The sequence below is a fragment of the Lampris incognitus genome, chromosome 2 (genome assembly GCF_029633865.1).
Source record: "Lampris incognitus isolate fLamInc1 chromosome 2, fLamInc1.hap2, whole genome shotgun sequence".
In the NCBI taxonomy this organism is placed as follows: Eukaryota; Metazoa; Chordata; class Actinopteri; order Lampriformes; family Lampridae; genus Lampris; species Lampris incognitus.
The window spans coordinates 148883239-148902739 of record NC_079212.1 but is presented as its reverse complement, the minus strand read 5'-3'; the positions used below and the strand labels follow the sequence as shown (position 1 = coordinate 148902739).

Below are 19501 nucleotides of genomic sequence, written 5' to 3'. Positions count from 1 at the left end.
TACTCTCTGATCAGTCCCTGTCCTTAAAGGAGCTTTCAAGTCAGCATCCCAGAGATACTATCTGTATCACAGTTACAATATAACATGAGACATCTTGCAACCCACAGAAATACAGTACAACTCTACTGTCAAAATGTATATTCTCTTTATGAAATGATTTCAGTGAATGCAGTTTAACAGAATGAGATATTCTGAAAAAAAAACATTGTTTAAAAGAGCTGGGTGTATTTTAGGGTTGTGCAATGAAGAATAAAATTGGAATTACAATGTTGAGCTGATTGTAAATGCAGAAGACTATATGGCTGTATCTGCTGATCCAGGTTCTGTGGAGAATCCCTGGACAATACATCCACTGGAGCACATACTAGGAGTCACCAGGACGCTGTACCACCGAGCTGACAACGTCCCCACTGACACAGCAGCCGGGGAGGAGGAGAAATCCCAACTTAAACAGGCCCTGGTTAAGTGTGGTTATCCTAACTGGGCGTTTGTCAAAGCCAGGAAGACGCCCAAACAGTGCACCAGCCCAGTGCAAACAGTGCACCCTAACCCAGAAGAAGGACAACAGCTGTTTAAGTGTAAACCAGTGGTGATTCTGTATGTGGCGGGAGTTTCGGAAAAGTTGAGATAGGTATTTTCCAAACACCGCGTCTCAGTTGCTTTCAAACCCCAAAACACGCTGCACCGGCAGTTGGTCCACCCCAAGGATCGGGTCCCCCGGCACAAACGGAGCAATACAGCGTAGCTGTTAAGTGCCAGGAGGATTGTCGTGACTTGTACATTGGGGAAACTAAACAGAGCTTGCCAAGAGGAAGGCACAACACCGGAGAGCTAACACGTCAGACCAGGACTCTACAGTCTACACCATCTACAGGCCAGTGGCCACTCTTTCAGGGATGGAGATGCACATCCTTGACAGGAAGGAACGCTGGTTTGAATGGGGAGTCCAAGAGGCCATCTATGTGAAGAGGGAACGACCATGCCTGAACAGAGGGGGGCTAAGAGTACATCTGTCGCCATCTTAGGGCCCAGACACACCAAACCGACTAGCGGCGACCAAGGCTGACTTGCGTTGCCTCACGTCGCCTGCCGTCTAGGCCAAAAAGTAGCACTTGAACACACCGCAAAGACGACAGCCGACAGCCAACTAGCATGTACGTTCTGCACTGATTTGCTAAGCTGAACAGCCAATCAGATTGATCTCTCTTACTGACGGGCTCCGCCGATTTAACATGCTGAATCAGCCGAAAAGTTGCCAACAGGGGTCCAACTAGCGCCAATGGTGTGGGACACACCACAAAAACTAGGGTCACAGATGCTCACCGATGGCCCGGCATTGGCCGACGGCCGACCGTTGGCCTGGTGTGTCAGGACCCTTACAACGCTGTGCTTGCAACATTCCCCAATCCTCTGTGAATAGTACACATGGCCATTGTAACTCTAGTTAATGGTCACACCATACTTGCATATGAAACTGGTGGTTGGTTTGGGTCGTTATACCACTGTATTGTTTATAAGGATGGGGACACCTGCAGTCAGTTGAGACTGAAGAGATCACTTAAATGATGATGAAACGTTTCTGTCAAACATTGTGTCCAGATGAACTGATTCAACCTACTTTGATTTTCTTACCTGGATTGTTGAGCATGCATCAAACATCAGTTGGTTTGTTTTTAGGAAATGTATTTGACTTCTTGCATTACTGGTCAAGACAGTAAACAAGTACAGAAGTACAGCGAGGACGGAGAGAAACAAAACTGTAAGCCAGACCTGAGCTGACCTAAGCAGATGCTGTGGTATGGACTCACCATGCTGAGCAACCCATACAAGAAGGTTTTTAATTTCATTTAAACAGAGAAGATAACCCAGCAGCAGCACCTCATCTCTACCAATCCAGACATGTTCATGTTTTTCAGTAGGAAAACATGAGCAGATGTAAAGGCAGATAACTGATTTGTTGTGGTATGCGTTTGGTTTGAGTGGAGTCCTGAGAGAAGTGGACATTTTGTTTCAGACTTTCCAGAGAGCTGGCTGCAGGCCTGGGACCAGAGGGCAGCTGTGTGAAGTTTCCACTGGTGTATGTGTGGAACCTACACACTGTCCGATGGAAACATGGGAGAGGGAGAGATGGGGGGGGTACAGAGGGAGAGAGAGAGGATGAAGGCGGGAAGGGCTGATGGATAGAGACAAAGAGGTTAGGAGAGAGGAGGGATGGAGATGGAGGTAGTAGAAAGACAGAAAATTATCATAAAAAAAAAAACCAGAGATGAAGAAAACGAACAATAAGTGTGTGTGTGTGTGTGTGTGTGTGTGTGGGTGTCCAGAGAGACTGAGACAGAGAGAGAGAGACAGAGGGAGGGAGACAGAGCGAGAGAGACAGACAGAGAACGAGAGAGAAACAGAGACAGAGAGAGTGAGAGAGACAGAGAGAGCGCGAGAGAGAGAGAGCAAGAGAGACGCAACGAGAAAGAGACACAGAGCGCGAGAGAGAGGAGAGAGCGACAGAACAAGAGAGTGACAGAGAGAGAGGAGAGAGAGCGACAGAACAAGAGAGTGACAGAGAGAGAGCAGAGAGAGCGAGAGCGAGAGAGTGCCTGTGTGCATGTCAAAATCATTATCTGTAGTATTTTTCCATGTGCTGCATGCCAAGAGGGATCCTCCAGATGTGGTGTGAGATATAGAAGGCAGTAAATGGCCACTTTGACGCCATAATAATCAGAAAATAACCAGTAAAGCCTAGGAATGTACACCGATCGGCTAAAACATTAAAACCACTGACGGGTAAGTGAATAACATTGATTATCTGGTTACCATGGCACCAGTCAAGGGGTGGGATATAATAGGCAGCGAGTGAACAGTCAGTTCTTGAAGTTGTGTTGCAAGTGTGAGGATCTGAGCAACTTGGACAAGGGCCAAACTGTGATGGCTAGACGACGGCAGGTCTTGTGGGGTGTCCCTGGTATGCAGTGGTCAGTACCTACCAGAAGTGATCCAGAGAAGGACACCCGGTGAACCGGCAACAGAGTCATAGGCACCCAAGGCTCATTGATGGGCGTGGGGGAGTGAACATGTCTGTGAATGTTCTCATTCATCCAGGTCAGGAGTTGAATCAAGTGCAACTGGACTTGGTATATATCCGTGAAGACGTTTCGCCTCTCATCCAAGAGGCTTCCTCAGTTCGTGCCTTTCTGACTAGACCAAGCTAGTCTGACTGGCTGCTGATGAGACTCAGAATTTATCCTCTAGGAGTCGTCGTCAGAGCTATTGATATGCGTGGCTCTTTGTGATCCGATGTTTACCAATGCCCGTCGCTAACAGAGCCATAGATATGAGTGGCTCTTTTTGTGTACCGGTGTTTGGCCGCGCCCGTCGTTATCGGAGGTATTGATATGCGTGGCTCTCCTGTGCTCCGATGTCCAGCCGCGCCCGTCGCCATCGGAGCTATTGATTTGCATTTGTTTAGCAGCAACGGTCGTTGGGGGAGGTAGTTTCGACTTTATTGTTCAGTGGTCATGAGAGTCGTTGGAGCCGTTAGTGACCGACTGTTGTTCTTGGAGGCTAGGCTTCTTGAGTCTCCTGGGTAGAGATGAAAGGGAGTGAAGGCTAGCCCGTCTGGTCCGATCCTACAGAAGAGCTACTGTAGCTCAGATTACTGAAAAAGTTAATGCTGGCTATGATAGACAGGTGTAAGAACACACAGTAAATCACAGCTTGCTGTGTATGGAGCTGCGTAGCTGCAGACCAGCCAGAGTTCCCATGATGACCCCTGTCCACCATCAAAAGCTTCTACAATGGGCACGTGAGCATCAGAACTGGACCATGGAGCAGTGAAAGAAGGTGGTGTGGTCTGGTCTGATAAATCATGTTTTCTTTTACAGCATGTGGATGGCCGGGTGTGTGTGCATAGTTTACCTGGGGAAGAGATGGTACCAGGATGCACTATGGGAAGAAGGCAAGCCAGCAGAGGCAGTGAAATGCTCTGGGCAATGTTCTGCTGGAAAACCTTGGGTTCTGGCATTCATCTCATCTCATCATCAGCCGCTTCTCCGGGGTCGGGTCGCAGTGGCAGCAAGCTAAGTAGGGCATTCCAGACCTCCCTCTCCCCAGCAAAAACCTCCAGCTCCTCCTGGGGGATCCCAAGGCGTTCCCAGGCCAGATTGGACATGTAGCCCCTCCAGCAAGTTCTGGTTCTACCCCGGGGTCTCCTCCCAGTTGGACGTGCCCAGAAAACCTCCAAAGGAAGGCGCTCAGGGGCATCCTAATCAGATGCCCGAACCACCTCAACTGGCTCCTTTCGACGCGAAGGAGCAGTGGCTCTACTCCTCACCCCATCTCTTTAAGGCTGAGCCCAGACACCCTACGGAGGAAACTCCTTCGGTCACTACCCAAAGCACATGACCCTAGGTGGGGGTTGGAACGAAGATTGACTGGTAAAATTGAGAGCTTTGCCTTCCGGCTCAGCTCCCTCTTCACCACAACGGTCCGGTACAATGTCCGCATTACTGCTGATGGTACACCAATCTGCCTGTTAATCTCCCTCTCCATCTTACCCTCACTCGTGAACAAGACCCTAAGATACATGAACTCCTTCACTTGAGGCAACTCATCCCAACCCGGAGAGAGCAATCTTTTATTTTATTTATTCATTTTATAAATTTATTTCTAGTTTTTCCCCTTATCCCACCCGATTAACCCAATGGCATATGGTCGGAACTCTTGTCGAATAACTCCCCTGGCTCACGTTTCCACAGGAAGGAGATAGTCGTAACACCAGCTTCCTTCAAACTCGTGTCGGCTGCTCTCGCTATTTTACACGCTGCAGCCTCGCATGGATTGCATCACCTTCAGGCCGCGAAGGAGGCGTAGGGAGAATGCTTTCAGTTGCTTGGCTGCCTGGAGAATGACGAGTTCCCAAACACTACACCGATCTACACCCACTATCCCTCGGTTAAGGGTGGCCTAACGAATGCCTTACCCCGTGGACGCTCTGACCGTGACCGGTTACGGCGAGTCTGGGATACGAACCTCCCAGCCACATGACGAGCGGGTTGCAAGAATTTTATTTTATTTTTGAAGGAATGCTGTGCATTTAAATAAAGATTTAGGCCTAGTTGATACTTATTAATATGGCTGAACACCTATTAATTTTATTTTAGACACCTGGATAAAGAGGGGTGTGTTTTTAACCATTTCCTTGACTGGGTAACTCTGGAAGATGGGAAAGCTGACAGCATTGTTGCTGCCATCAAGAGTGTACTACAGAAGAAGGAGCTCCTGGAAGACAGGTTCTATGGACTCGGGACAGACGGTGCAGCGGTGGTGACAGGTATGGAGTTTCTTGTTCAATCTGGTTGATTGTGTGGAATTTATATTGTCAGCTGTTACTTAGCACTAGTCAAGTCAAGTTTATTTGTATAGCCCTTAATCACAGTTGCAGTCTCAATGGGCTTTATAGGCCCACATTTAACAAAGGAAACCAAATCACACCCCCCAACACTAAATTTACATCTTAAACCTAGGCCATGTGAATGGAGTGGCAAAGCAGCTCACAGACAGTTTTCCAAAGCTGGTTTCTGTAGCGTGTGCTGCTCACAGACTAGCACTGGCATGCAAAGATGCCTCAGATGCTGTCAGATATATGTTTACCTTCAGGGACAACCTACAGGAACTGCACCTGTTCTTTAGAAAAGGCACACAGAGATCAGCTACACAGATCCACAGCCGCCACTCTCGGTCTGAGCAGCTTGAAAGCTTAGGTGTGTTTTCACCATTTTCATAATAGTATTGTGGTGTCATAGTGTTTCTACTTATTGGTAGGAAGTGAAAGATACAAGGTAGTTATCTCAGCATCTAGCCATACAAAATCTCCAGAGGAGCCTTCCAGCCATGCTGGCTGCTCTTGCAGAGGAGGCAAGCACAAGGAGGTGCCCAGTGGCCAAAGGCCTATACACCTTTTGTGCCACATACCCCTTTGTGGCTGCCCTCTACCTTCAAGCAGATGTGTTGCCTCACATATCAATTCAATTCAATTCAATTTATTGTCATTAAAAACAATGTGCAGGCACATGTTAAAAATGAAATGAGGGCTGTGGCTTCACCAAACAGTGCAAGACAGACACAGACAAACACAGTATAAGATATACACACACGAGGACCAAAAACTAAACATAAGTTAAAAAAGAGCAAGAGTACAAAATATTTAAAAATGTCTATAGACATTCAGTGGGTGGTCAGGTTCAGGTGGGCAACAGCTTGTGGAAAGAAGCTGTTTTTGAGCCTGGTAGTGTGGGCTCTGAGGCTCCTGTAGTGCCTCCCAGAGTGCAGGGGGGAGAACAGTCCATGGTTGGGGTGGGTGGGATCTCTGCTGATGCTCAGACCCCTTCAAAGGCAGCGTTTGTGATAAACGTCTTTTATGGCTGGGAGCTGGGTACCGGTGATATGCTGGGCCACCTTGACGACCCACTGCAGAGCTTTCTGGTCTACTGATGTACAGCTGCCGTGCCACACTGAGATGCAGCTGGTCAGGATGGTCTCTGTGGTGCAGTGGTAGAAGTTGGTGAGAAATTTGGGGGATAGATGGGCGCATCTCAACCTCCTCAGGAAATGCAGGCGTGTTGGGCCTTTTTCATAAGGGCCTGGGTGTTTGATGTCCAGGAAAGTTCCTCGCTGATGTGGACTCCAAGGAATTTAAAGCTGGAGACACGCTCCACTTCCACCCCACTGATGTGTATGGGGGAGTGGCTGCAGCTTCTAGACCTCCTGAAGTCCACAATCAGCTCCTTCGTCTTCTGCACATTGAGAACAAGATTGTTGGTAGTACACCATGATGTGAGGTGCTGAATCTCGTCCCTGTAGGCCATCTCGTCATTGCTGGTGATACGGCCAATGACTGTGGTGTCATCTGCAAACTTAACTATAACATTTGAAGGGTGAGTTAGCAGGCAGTCATGGGTAAAGAAGGAGAAAAGGAGGGGGCTCAGAACACAGCCTGGAGGGGGCACCTGTGCTGAGGGTCAGGGTGGAGGAGGTGTGGTCACCTAACCTAACAGACTGAGGTCTGTTGGTCAGGAAGTCCAGGGTTGTTACAGAGGGAGGGGTTGAGGCCAAGGGAAAGGAGTTTGGTGGTTAGTTTGGCGGGGATGATCGTGTTGAAGGCAGAGCTGTAATCTATAAACAGCATCCGGATGTATGTGTTGTTAAATTCAAGGTGGGTCAGAGCAAAGTGCAGGGCAGTGGCGACCACCTCTGTCTGTTCCTGGTCCCAGCCTACAAACCCCTCATCAAACGGATCAAGGCAGCAGTAAAGACAATCACTGTCTGGCCAGAAGGAGCAGTCTCTGAACTCCAGGACTGTTTTGACAACACAAGACTGGAGTATTTTTGCACATTCAGCTACCCATGGCTCCCATACAGACATTAATGAACAAACGTCTGCCATACTATCCTACATTAACTTTTGCACCGAGAGTGTCACAACAAAAAAAACAAAACAAAAACCCTGGATGACCAGTGAGGTCCAGCAGCTGCTGAAAGCCCGGGATGCAGCATTCAAGTCAGGTAACTCGTCAGGTACGGCGCAGTCAGATCCAACCTCAAAAAGGGCATCAGAACAGTCAAACACAACTATTCCCTACAAATAGAGGACCACTTTCACAATAGCTCCGATCCCCGGCGAATGTGGCCAGGCATTCAGTCCATCACAGACTACAAAAGCTCCAATAGCGGTCCCACTGTCCATGACGCCTCCCTGCCAGACAAGCTAAATCATTTCTATGCCTGCTTCGACAAGGACAATACTGACCTGGCCACAAAAATCCCAAGCCACCCAGAAAACCAGGTGCTCACTCTGTCTTTTGCAGAGGTCAGAGAATCACTGCACAGAGTGAACACATGGAAGGCCGCCGGACCAGACAGCATACCGGGTCGGGTCCTCTGGATGCGCTGACTAGCTGGCTGAGGTCTTCACAACTATATTTAACCTCTCCCTGTCCCAAGCCATAGTCCCGGCATGCTTTAAGACCACCTCTATCATTCCTGTCCCCAAGAAATCACACCCACATATCTGAATGAATATCGACCCATACACCCCGATTGCCATGAAGTGCTTTGAGAAACTGGTTCTGGCTCACATCAAAAACATTATCTCCCCCACATTTGACCCACAGCAGACGTGAACTTTCTCCACATAAAGGAGCAGGTAGATTACAAAGGGATGCATTTGATAAAAAAAAAAAATGATGCTCCCCGATATTTCCATTATGTGCTTTGTAAAATTGTTGTCTTTTTCCACATTTAGGTTCCAGTCACACTTGCTACTCCGAGGAGCATTCTGGAGGCAGGCGAGACCCCACTCCCCAGATCATTCTTTGCTCGCCTTCACCAAGACCTGGATGACCCAGAAGGACTTAGGGCCTTCAGCATTGCCTGTGAGGAGGAGAGGAGCAGGAGGGGACACGGAAACCAGGAGCACCCCCAGGAAGAGCTGTGGGCCAGATTCGTCAGAGATGTAAATACACCCCTTCTTACTTGAAAATTTTAAGATTATTTTTTCCTTGAACTGAAAAATGTATAATCTATCATTCCAGGTCCTCAAACCTTACATCTGCAGCCTGGAGAGCAATCTTGAGTGCAGGTTCCAGCACACTCAAGTGTTAGGGGCCCTCAGTGTCCTGGGTCCAAAGGCGGTTACCTCAGATGAAATAACCCACATTTCAATGTTGAACACCCTAACAAAGAAATTCATCCCAGGACAGGAAGCCACAGTTCTGCAGAGGTGGACCTCTTACAAGCAGCATGTACTATCAGGATCATTTAAGGTTGGTAAATCACCTGAATTAATATGAACTGAATTGATTTCTGTCTCATCTGTCTTGGCGGTGAGAAATGCTCGTTTTGACATCTGTAAATGTTTCAGTTGCACTGTATGCTCTTTTGCCCTGCCTCTGCTAACCTCTGAAGGACAAGATGCAAGCTCAGACCCTGCAGCTGCTGGCCAGTGAAAACGATGAATGGGCAGAAATATACCCAAACCTCTGCCTTCTAGCTGCAGCAGGGCTGGTCATCCCTGTCTCCACTGTAAACTGCCAGAGAGATTTTTCAACCATGAACAGACTAAAGTGAATTTTAGCTTTCTTCCAGCACTTAACATATTTTGCATTTAATTTCTATATAGTTAATTTAAAGCCAAGAGTCTGTTTTTCATCTGTTTCTCAGGTCAGTTTTGACCTGAGAAACAGACTGAAAGAAGAGCACCTGGCTGCATGTCTGTGAATATCAATAAATGGACCAGCACCAGAGGCGTTCCTATATGCACAGGCGTTGGAGCTCTTTGAAAAACCCAGAAAGATTAGGTTCTCTGACCAACTGCCAACTTTGTACACACTAAAGAGTGTTTTATTCTTAATAGAAATATTCAATAAATCAAAATATTGTGTTAAAGGTCACATGTATTTGTTGTTTCTGCCGGTAGGTAATGCCGGCCCTTTCCACTGGCCAATAAAAAAATAAGTTTTCCTTTTAAAACAGACACACAGCACAACTGACTGAGTCATTCCATCACTGCCTTCAGGTTTCAACCCAACCCCCACAGCAGACTGACAGCAGCAGGTTAAAATCAGGTCCAGTATCTGAAGTGTACGTTTCTGTTGAAGCCTGGTGCTTCAGTACTCACCCAGACACAAAGCCGCTGAAGTCTCGGTGCTCCGTGCTGTCCATCACAACGTGCAGATTGCTGATCGTCCTCTCCGACATCTGTCCTTCCTGTAGGGACAGGAAGACAGTTCAGATTCACCTCCAACCCCAGCCTGGAGTGTGGGCTGTGCTCTGCCACACGTCTGGCATCACACACCCCACTGCAGATTTCTGGAGACATTTTGGGTGAGTTGTGTGTGTTGTCTCATGTTGTGATCAGGACTGGTTAGAATCCAGGTTCAGTCACTACAGACTGGAAATTGGAGTTCAGTTGTAGTTTTGTGAGTCAAGTTATGAATTCACCGTGGTAAAACAGATAGGCCGTTTTAATATATCTAACTTTTTTTATTTTAATAAGAACATTTGTTTTTTCTTTAAAGTCATTGTGTGTTTATTTAGTTGTTTAGCTGCTCAAAAATAAAAAATAAAAGATGTCCGCGGTGGTGCAGTGGTCTAAGCATCGGCTTTGTGTTGATGCAGTTGCCAGCCGGGGACCGGGGTTTGCGCCTCGGTCTTGTCAGATCCGACTATGGCCGGACTCAATGAAGCAGCAATAATTGGCAACGCTGTTTTCGGGAGGGGGTGGAGTCGGCTTGTGTTCGCCACATGAATGCGTCTCTGTGTGTGTTGGAAAAAGCAGTAGTTCAGCCTGGATTCGCCTTGTCTCGGAAGTGGGGAGGCGTCTCTTTCGAGACTGCCAGCCGGAGAGATGCAGTTGGCGAACGCATGCAGTACGAGGGTGGGTGTTTGAACTAGAATAGGGAGCGATTGGCCCCTAAATTGAGAGAAAAAAGGGAAAAATCAGAAATACATTTTTTTTAAAAAGAAAGAAAGAAAGACAAAATAAAGAAAAAACCAAGCTGTGTGTTATATGAAGGTCATTCATCTTGTACATTACTTTTTTGAGGGGGGTTTTCCCCCCTTTTTCTCCCCAATGGTGCTTGGCTAATTACCCCAGTCTTCCAAGCCGCCCTGGTCGCTGCTCCACCCCATCTGCTGATCTGTCCTGGTCGCTGCTCCACCCCCTCTACTGATCTGTCCTGATCGCTGCTCCACCCCCTCTACTTATCTGTCCTGGTCGCTGCTCCACCCCCTCTGCTGATCTGTCCTGATTGCTGCTCCACCCCCTCTGCTGATCTGTCCTGATCGCTGCTCCACCCCCTCTACTGATCCAGGGAGGGCTGCAGACTACCACATGTCTCTGTGTGGTATCAACTAAGAAAGCTGCATCCATGAGCCATGAGGGATTATCAAGCTCAGGAACATGTAGCCTGCCTTCTTTCATGAATTCTCTGATCGCCTCCTCACTTCAAAACACCGTTTCACGACTCTGCCTCTGCTCAACCAGCGCACTGCTGTGAAGTACAACACATCTCCATATGCTGCATCTACTTCCTCCATATGCTGTATCTACTTCCTCCATATGCTGTATCTACTTCCTCCATATGCTGCATCTCCTTCCTCCATATGCTGTATCTACTTCCTCCACAAACACACAGGATTGACGGGGTTGTAAACCTCCTGATCTGATGTGATTCACGCATTTCACCACAACAGTCATAACACTGTCACATCTCAAGCATTTGTGGGGCATCCGGGTGGCGTGGCGGTCTATTCTGTTGTCTACCAACACGGTGGCTCCGGTTTGAATCCCCGTGTTATCTCCGGCTTGGTCAGGCGTCCCTACAGACACAATTGGCCATGTCTGCGGTTGGGAATTCGGATGTGGGTATGTGTCCTGGTCGCTGCACTAGCGCCTCCTCTGGGTCAGTCAGGGCACCTGTTCGGGGGGAGGGGGAACTGGGGGGAATAGCGTGATCCTCCCACGTGCTATGTCCCCCTGGTGAAACTCCTCACTGTCAGGTGAAAAGAAGCGACTGATGACTCCACATGTATGGGAGGAGGCATGTGGTAGTCTGCAGCCCTCCCCGGATCAGCAGAAGGGGTGGAGCAGAGAGCGGGATGGTTCGGAAGAGTGGGGTAATTGGCCAAGTACAATTGGAGCGTAAATGGGGGGAAACTCCAAAAAAAAAAGAACTAGAAACACAGAAACATTGGAAGAAAAAAACCCCACAAAAGTACTATGCAAAATGGATACGTGTTTCGGATCTTTTAATAAATCTAAAACATAGCACTGGCTGCACAAAACTACCTATGGCCTTCAGGCCGGCAGTTTGAGACCCCTGGTCTATATGTAGTGATACATCTAGGTGTACTGTCTGTATTTAGTGATACGTATAGTGTACTGTCTATATGTATAGCATCCTGTCTATATGTAGTGATATGTATAGTGTATTGTCTATATGTAGTGATATGTATAGTGTACTGTCTATATGTATAGTATACTGTCTATATGTAGTGATATGTATAGTGTACTGTCTATATGTAGTGATACATATAGTGTACTCTATATGTATAGTAGACTGTCTATATGCAGTGATGTGTATATAGTGTACTGTCTATATGTAGTGATACGTATAGTGTACGGTCTATATGTATAGTATACTGTCTATATGTAGTGATATGTATAGTGTACTGTCTATATGTATAGTATACTGTCTATATGTATAGTATACTGTCTATATGTAGTGATATGTATAGTGTACTGTCTATATGTAGTGATACATATAGTGTACTGTCTATATGTATATTATACTGTCTATATGCAGTGATGTGTATATAGTGTACTGTCTATATGTAGTGATACGTATAGTGTACTGTCTATATGTAGTGATATGTATAGTGTACTGTCTATATGTATAGTATACTGTCTATATGTAGTTGTGACGTTACTTTATTAGAATGCGAGAAGAGTACTTTTATTTTGAAGTTTATTTACTCCCTCTAGCCTTCCTCACACGACTTTAATTCAGGAAATAGTTTGCTGCCTGATATGCACGGTAACAGTACAGTCCAGCTTTCCATGCGGAGTTTCGTATGTTTGCCCAGCTCCTGGGTTTATTGCTCCTATCTACGTTTGTGCCTTGGAGAACATCGTCTGTAAGTTCAGTTGTGACATTATTGAAGTGATTGATGATGTCTGTTATAAGAACTTTGTTGTATTCATGTTAATATGAAAATAGCTATGTGTAATGTTAGCTTCTACCGTTTTCTGTTAGCTAGTTAGCCAGCCAGCCTTTCGGTTGCTAGTTAGCTGTGTCAGCTCCGTGGTAGAAATGTCACGTTATTCTGTCTGCTCGTATTCCGCCTATATTATAGCATATTGATCTATGTTATATGTACATTATTTACAATTAGTTCATAAGTCATTCATAATTCATGTGTGATTTCGTAATTCCTTGGTTACGTACAGCTATTTACATGCGGTCATGTGCAGTTATTTACATGTGTTATGTAGTTATTTCATAGACATGTGATAACATTTTATAATTTATGCGATGTTTATTGAAACATTCTTTCTCTGTATTGCCCCCCTATACAGTTTTACAAAAAGGTTTGAATTCTCAAAGTTCTTCAGTAAAGTTCCTCAACTTGGACCGGGACTCCGTATTTCTTTGGGATTCGTCATGTTGACTATCTGTCGGCCTGTTTATATATGGACACAAACACGTAGGACAGAATAGTAGCGATATGTATAATGTACTGTCTATATGTAGTGATACGTATAGTGTACTGTCTATATGTAGTGATATGTACAGTATACTGTCTACATGGAGTGATATGTATAGTGTACCGTCTATATGTATAGTGTACTGTCTACATGTAGTGATATGTATAGTGTACTGTCTACATGTATAGTGTACTGTCTATATGTAGTGATATGTATTGTGCACTGTCTATATGTAGTGATGTGTGTTGCACCTTGTATTGTCAAGTCAAATGAGGACCTTCTACTCAGCTCTACCATGTTTTATCTCATAAAATGACTTTCTACTGCCTTCTGGTTTGGAGATGCAACAACATGATTAGCCTCAGCAACTACACAAACGCTACACAACACTATGACAACAGAAGTTGAAAGTCACAGAGGGAATCAAAGTGATCATGGATGACAGAGAAGTGACAGAGAGAGAGAGACCTGACGTCAGGTCTGTTTTAACTGATGACTTTCATTGTCTCTCGCTTTCTCCATGACATTTCCACTTGTGCTTCCTGTGGAGGAGATGATGTCATAGCCTGGCTGAATGCTGTGAGAGTCTTACCTTGCTCTCCCTGACCTGAAATTCCACTTGGAAGAAGATGTCAGAGCAGTGACCTGTCAGACAGAACCGCTGCAGCAGCCCGCGATCACCTGAGAAACAACACGGACATCATACACGTAGCATTTCTCACTTGTGCAGAGGATATCAGGGTTACATTACTTCATCGTACACAGTCCATACAGCTATTATCAGATGATGAGAATTGAGAACACACAGGATTCATTACAATATTGGTAGAATTCATTTTCTCCCAATTCCATCAGTGAAAATGTGTTGAAAAAGGCTGAAGTTCCATACCACTCATAAATTCATGCTTATTTGCTTTAATATTGTAGTTCTATCGCTTAAAATTAAAAAGGTATGCAGTGGAAAGAAGAGGAATTAAAATCAGTAGGAGCAAGACAGAATATATATGCATGAATGAGAGGGAGGACAGTGGAATGGTGAGGCTGCAAGGAGTAGAGGTGACCAAGGTGGATGAGTTTAAATACTTGGGGTCAACTGTCCAAAGTAACGGGAGTGCAGAAGAGAGGTGAAGAAGAGAGTGCAGGCAGGGTGGAGTGGGTGGAGAAGAGTGTCAGGAGTGACGTGTGACAGAAGGGTACCAGCAAGAGTTAAAGGGAAGGTTTACAAGATGGTAGTGAGACCAGCTATGTTATATGGTTTGGAGACAGTGGCACTGATGAAAAGACAGGAGGTGGAGCTGGAGGTGGCAGAGATGAAGATGATAAGATTTTCACTGGGAGTGATGAAGAAGGACAGGATTAGGAACGAGTATATTAGAGGGACAGCTCAGGTTGGACGGTTTGGAGACAAAGCAAGAGAGACAAGATTGAGATGGTGTGGACATGTGTGGAGGAGAGATGCTGGGTATATTGGGAGAAGGATGCTGAATATGGAGCTGCCAGGGAAGAGGAGAAGAGGAAGGCCAAAGAGGAGGTTTATGGATGTGATGAGGGAGGACATGCAGGTGGCTGGTGTGACAGAGGAAGATGCAGAGGACAGGAAGCGATGGAAACGGATGATCCGCTGTGGCGCCCCCTAACGGGAGCAGGTGAAAGTAGTAGTAGTATCACTTAAACTTAATTCCGTTTCTTGTGTGATGGATCGCTCAACCTGATAGAAAATGTTCTGTTCAGGGGGGAGCTGTGTTCAGTCCAGCTGGCTCAGTTGAGAAACACAGGAGTCGGACTGGCTGACTGGTTCGCTTGTGGTTTGTCAGTGAACTGTGCAGCCATCACTGAAACCTGATTTCTACTGAAGAGGTTTCTTGTCCATTTTGATTTATCATTATTCACACCACCAAACACTAGGAGTCAGAATTCAAATGGCGTTACACATAATGCCCCTAAAACATAATAATACACTCATCATGTATTTTAACAAGGTATTAGTGTTAATACTCCTGCCTGTGTCCCTGAGCAATGCAATGGAAAGAAGAAGTGGAGTTGACCCTGGGCGCTGCAGCTGCTCCTATACAATAGGATGGTTACATGCAGAGAACACATTTCATCTGAACCTGTACTATGAAACCATAAAGTGGCTTTCTTTCTTTCTTTCTTTAAAAGGGCGGGTTTGTCCCGTTTACAGTGGGGGGCTCTTACTCCTCTTTACTGTCTCCGTGATGCAGTTTATCAGAGTGACTCCGTTCATCCTGGTCTGTCTGCTCAGCTCCTTCTCCAACTCCTCAAGCTCTACCTTCAGTCTGCTGAGCTCCACCTCTTCTTGCCGCATCTTCTCTCCTCTCAGCTCCTCACCCATACGCAGCCTGCAGATCACAGCCACCGAGAACAGACGGGTGAAAAGCAGCTGTGGATACAGGACAGCAAAACACTGACACCCCTTTTTTTGGGGGGGGGATTTCCCCCCCTTTTCTCTCCAATTGAATCCGGCCAATTACCCCACTCTTTCAAGCCGTCCTGGTCGCTGCTCCACCCCCTCTGCCGATCCGGGGAGGGCTGCAGACTACCACGTTTCCTCTGATACATGTGGAGTCACCAGCCACTTCTTTTCACCTGACAGTGAGGAGTTTCGCCAGGGGATGTAGCGCGTGGGAGGATCACGCTATTCCCCCCAGTTCCCCCTCTCCCCCGAACAGGCACCCCAACCAACCAGAGGGGGCGCTAGTGCTGCGACCAGGACACATACCCACATCCAGTCCTGGAATGCAAGTGAGTCCCCACCTGTATTACAGGAAACACCACCCCTGAGGCACTCCACCAGAGAGAGACACCAACCTGACCACTATAGGCCCTAACCTTTGGGGTCAAGATGATGAGTGCTACAAAAAATTAAATAAATAAACATAATACAGTAGGCTAAGAGACTGTACAAAAGAAATTATTATTTGATTCATTTCAGTTAAGTGTTGGCTGCAGACCGGAGAAGGGGGAGATGTACTTTACAGTATTACTTACCTTGAGGGAGCTCTAGGCTCCTCATGTTTTACCTGTCCAGTTAGTCTATATAAAAAAGAAGAACAAGGGTGTGTCTGCTCTCTCTCTCTGTTTGTTGAAGCTGCCAAAGACAAGTAAAGCTACCTCTGGAGTCCTGAGTCCTCACTGATGTTTTTTTGGATACACTATGTTATACACATGCGCCTACATTCAGGAACATTTTGCACCTTTTCACACATGCCATGGCAACGCTGGAACAAGGGACAGTCCAGCAGCTTCTCGGTAAGCTTAAGACTCGGCTCGTTTGCCTCATTATGCCACGCTCACATAGAATTCCTGTTATTTTCTCGTACACTACAGCATCTCTAACTGTTCCAGACCCTCCTGCTCATCCACTGCACAGACTGAAAGCAGCGCCCTTATTTCTGAAACTGTCCAGTTTCCAGCCATTCTTGAAAAAAGAACTTGTATTGCAGTTATCAAATCCCACACGAGGCAAGGCGACCATTGCGGATTCAAATACGCCATCAGCAGAGTCTTGCGATTGGTTCACTCGCTCCACGTGAAAAAGCCTTTCGTCAGATGGACACAACGCTTTATGTGTGCGTCCCTGCAATGTTACTGCTTTCATTCACAACACAGCCTTGCCAACATCTTCCCGTAAATGAAAACATGATCTTGAGGTGGGAAACTGGCAGTACAGATTTACCTGAATATCGATTCATGCTCTTATTCACACGTGACCCCATGCAGGTAGTGGATGCGTCCTTGAACATTTCAGGGAAAGACTGAATGTGTGAATGAGGCACAAGTCAGTGAAGGAGAACAATATTTCCTTCAAAACCAATAAAAAAACTGCTTTTGCAGAAGTTTTGTCCATATCCATGTCGGAGCCTCACAGACTGACTACAGGCGTTCCACAGGGTTCGGTTCTGGGTCCTCTCCCTCTCTCCCTGTACACGACATCCCTGGGTTCTGTTATTCGCTCGCATGACTTCTCTTACCGTTGTTATGCCGATGACACCCAGCTGATCTTGTCCTTTCTTCCCTCTGACACACAAGTAGAGACACGCATTGCTGCATGTTTGACTGACATCTCGGAGTGGATGGCGACACACTACCTGAAGCTCAGTCTGGACAAGACAGAGCTGATGTTCCTCCCGGGGAAAGGTTGCCCGCACCGAGAGCTGGCCATCACCATTGACAACATCGTGGTGACGCCAACTCGGACTGTGAGGAATCTGGGTGTGATCCTGGACGACCAACTGTCGTTTGCTGAAAACATTGCGTTGGTTGCTCGCTCCTGCAGATTTCTCCTCTATAACATCAGGAGGATTCGCCCATTCCTCACCGACGAGATGGCACAGGTGCTCATCCAGGCTCTGGTCATCTCCCGGCTGGACTACGGCAACTCCCTCCTTGCTGGTGCCCCAGCATCGGCCATCAGACCTCTGGAGCTTGTTCAGAAAGCTGCAGCTCGTCTGGTGTTCAACCGCCCTAAGTTCTCCCACACAACTCCCCTCCTCATGTCCCTACACTGGCTCCCAGTAGCTGCTCGCATCCAGTTTAAGACTCTGGTGCTAGCCTACAGGGCAGTGAAAGGAACATCTCCTTCCTATCTCCAGGCCATGGTCAAGCCCTACACCCCCGCCCGACCACTTCACTCTGCTGCCTCGAGACGCCTGGTTGCCCCGTCGCTCAGAGGCCCCTGCTGCCGATCGACCCGGTCACGGCTCTGTTCTGTCCTGGCCCCACAGTGGTGGACTGAACTCCCCACTGATGTCAGGACAGCAGAGTCGCTGCCCATCTTTCAGCGCAGGTTGAAAACTCACCTCTTTAAGAACTACTACCCTGTTACTTGTTCTTACCACTTATTGTATTCACTCATTAAAAAAAAAAGAAGAAGAAAAAACCCTCTTTTTTGCCGTTTTACTTCAGCACTGGTTTTGCTCTTAGATGCTTGTTTAGATGCACTTATGACCTCTGATGACTAGTAGTTCTCCTGATTTCCTACGTTAAACGCATTTATTGTAAGTCGCTTTGGATAAAAGCGTCGGCTAAATGACTGTAATGTAATGTAATATCCATGTACACATGTCCCATTAAATGTCATCTTCATATTTATGTACATAATAATAGCCTCTGTGTGTACCCATTTGCAAATATATCAATGTATATGAACATGTGTCAAGGATTTGTATCCTACGAATTGTGGTTACAAATTTCCTCAAGTCGGACAATAAACTATCTGTATTCATTTAGAAATAAATTGTCTAGTTTGTAAAGGTCTAATTTTTCCAATCGTTGAGTTAAATCACCCACAATTTATCTACAACATCCATTTAAAAAAAAGACAATTCACATTTGCTGTCATGTTTCTTCTTATTCTTCTACATACTGGAGGCTGATTTAAGAAGCGGGGTTTTTTTACTCATTCTGTTCTGGAGTTTTACTGCAGTGACTCACAAGGCGTCTCTGATGCGTCCTCCGAGTCGGACGCTGGGCGGCTGTGACTGTTGAACCGCCTTCAGTGTCGCGATCTGGGCCTGCAGGGAGCTGAGCTCAGCCTCCATCTCGGCCACCTGGTCCACACGCCCCTCCATGCTGCACCAGGTCGACAGGACCACTTATTCACAGCACCAGTGGACCTCAAGTGGAAAGTGAAACAGGTTGGTGTCATGAGGGACTCCTCATACTATATTAGATAGATACTCGGCCACAACATCAAGAATATCAACCGTACACACAATAGACAGCAAGAAATTAAAGCAAAAACTTGACACTCGATCCGTTTTAAATTGATTCGTTCACTCACTTGACCCCCATTTGACCCTCGTTTTAACGTAACGCAAACTGAATGTAACCTCAAACGACATCACTGGAATAACAGCTAGTCGGGAATAGCCATTCAACATTAGTGCTGACATGAAGTTACAAAATTTGACGTATAAAGTTAAAAGTTAACATTCAGTTGGTAGACTAAGGATATAAAGGTTGACATATAAAGTTAAATGATGATAAAGCATAGTTATTATCAATAACAAACTGTACAGTTGAAAATAGGTTAATGTCATGCGGACGTGAAGTCATAAAGCTTGACACAAAGTTAAATTAGGTTCAAGTAAATCAAATTAACATTACCTTGATATTAGGTTACAAAGTTTAGAATATTAAGTTAAATAAGGTTAAAATATCAGAAGTTAACGTTAGCTTCTACCCTCCTCTTCTGCCGCTTCTGGCGCTTCTGCCGCT

At 46.3% G+C, this 19501-nt stretch overlaps 1 protein-coding gene across 1 annotated transcript in view; it reads right to left on the bottom strand.

The window, feature by feature from the left end:
* Nucleotides 1-19501, bottom strand: part of cenpp (centromere protein P) — a 164883-nt gene extending 145382 nt beyond the window's left edge. Inside the window, exons 1-5 of the mRNA XM_056272782.1 lie at nucleotides 19391-19501; nucleotides 18716-18897; nucleotides 15458-15621; nucleotides 13854-13942; nucleotides 9671-9759 (exon numbers count right to left, since the gene is read on the bottom strand). Of these exons, the coding sequence (XP_056128757.1) occupies nucleotides 9671-9759; nucleotides 13854-13942; nucleotides 15458-15621; nucleotides 18716-18852 (479 nt within the window). The 5' untranslated portion in view covers nucleotides 18853-18897; nucleotides 19391-19501. The remainder of the gene's footprint in view (nucleotides 1-9670; nucleotides 9760-13853; nucleotides 13943-15457; nucleotides 15622-18715; nucleotides 18898-19390) is intronic.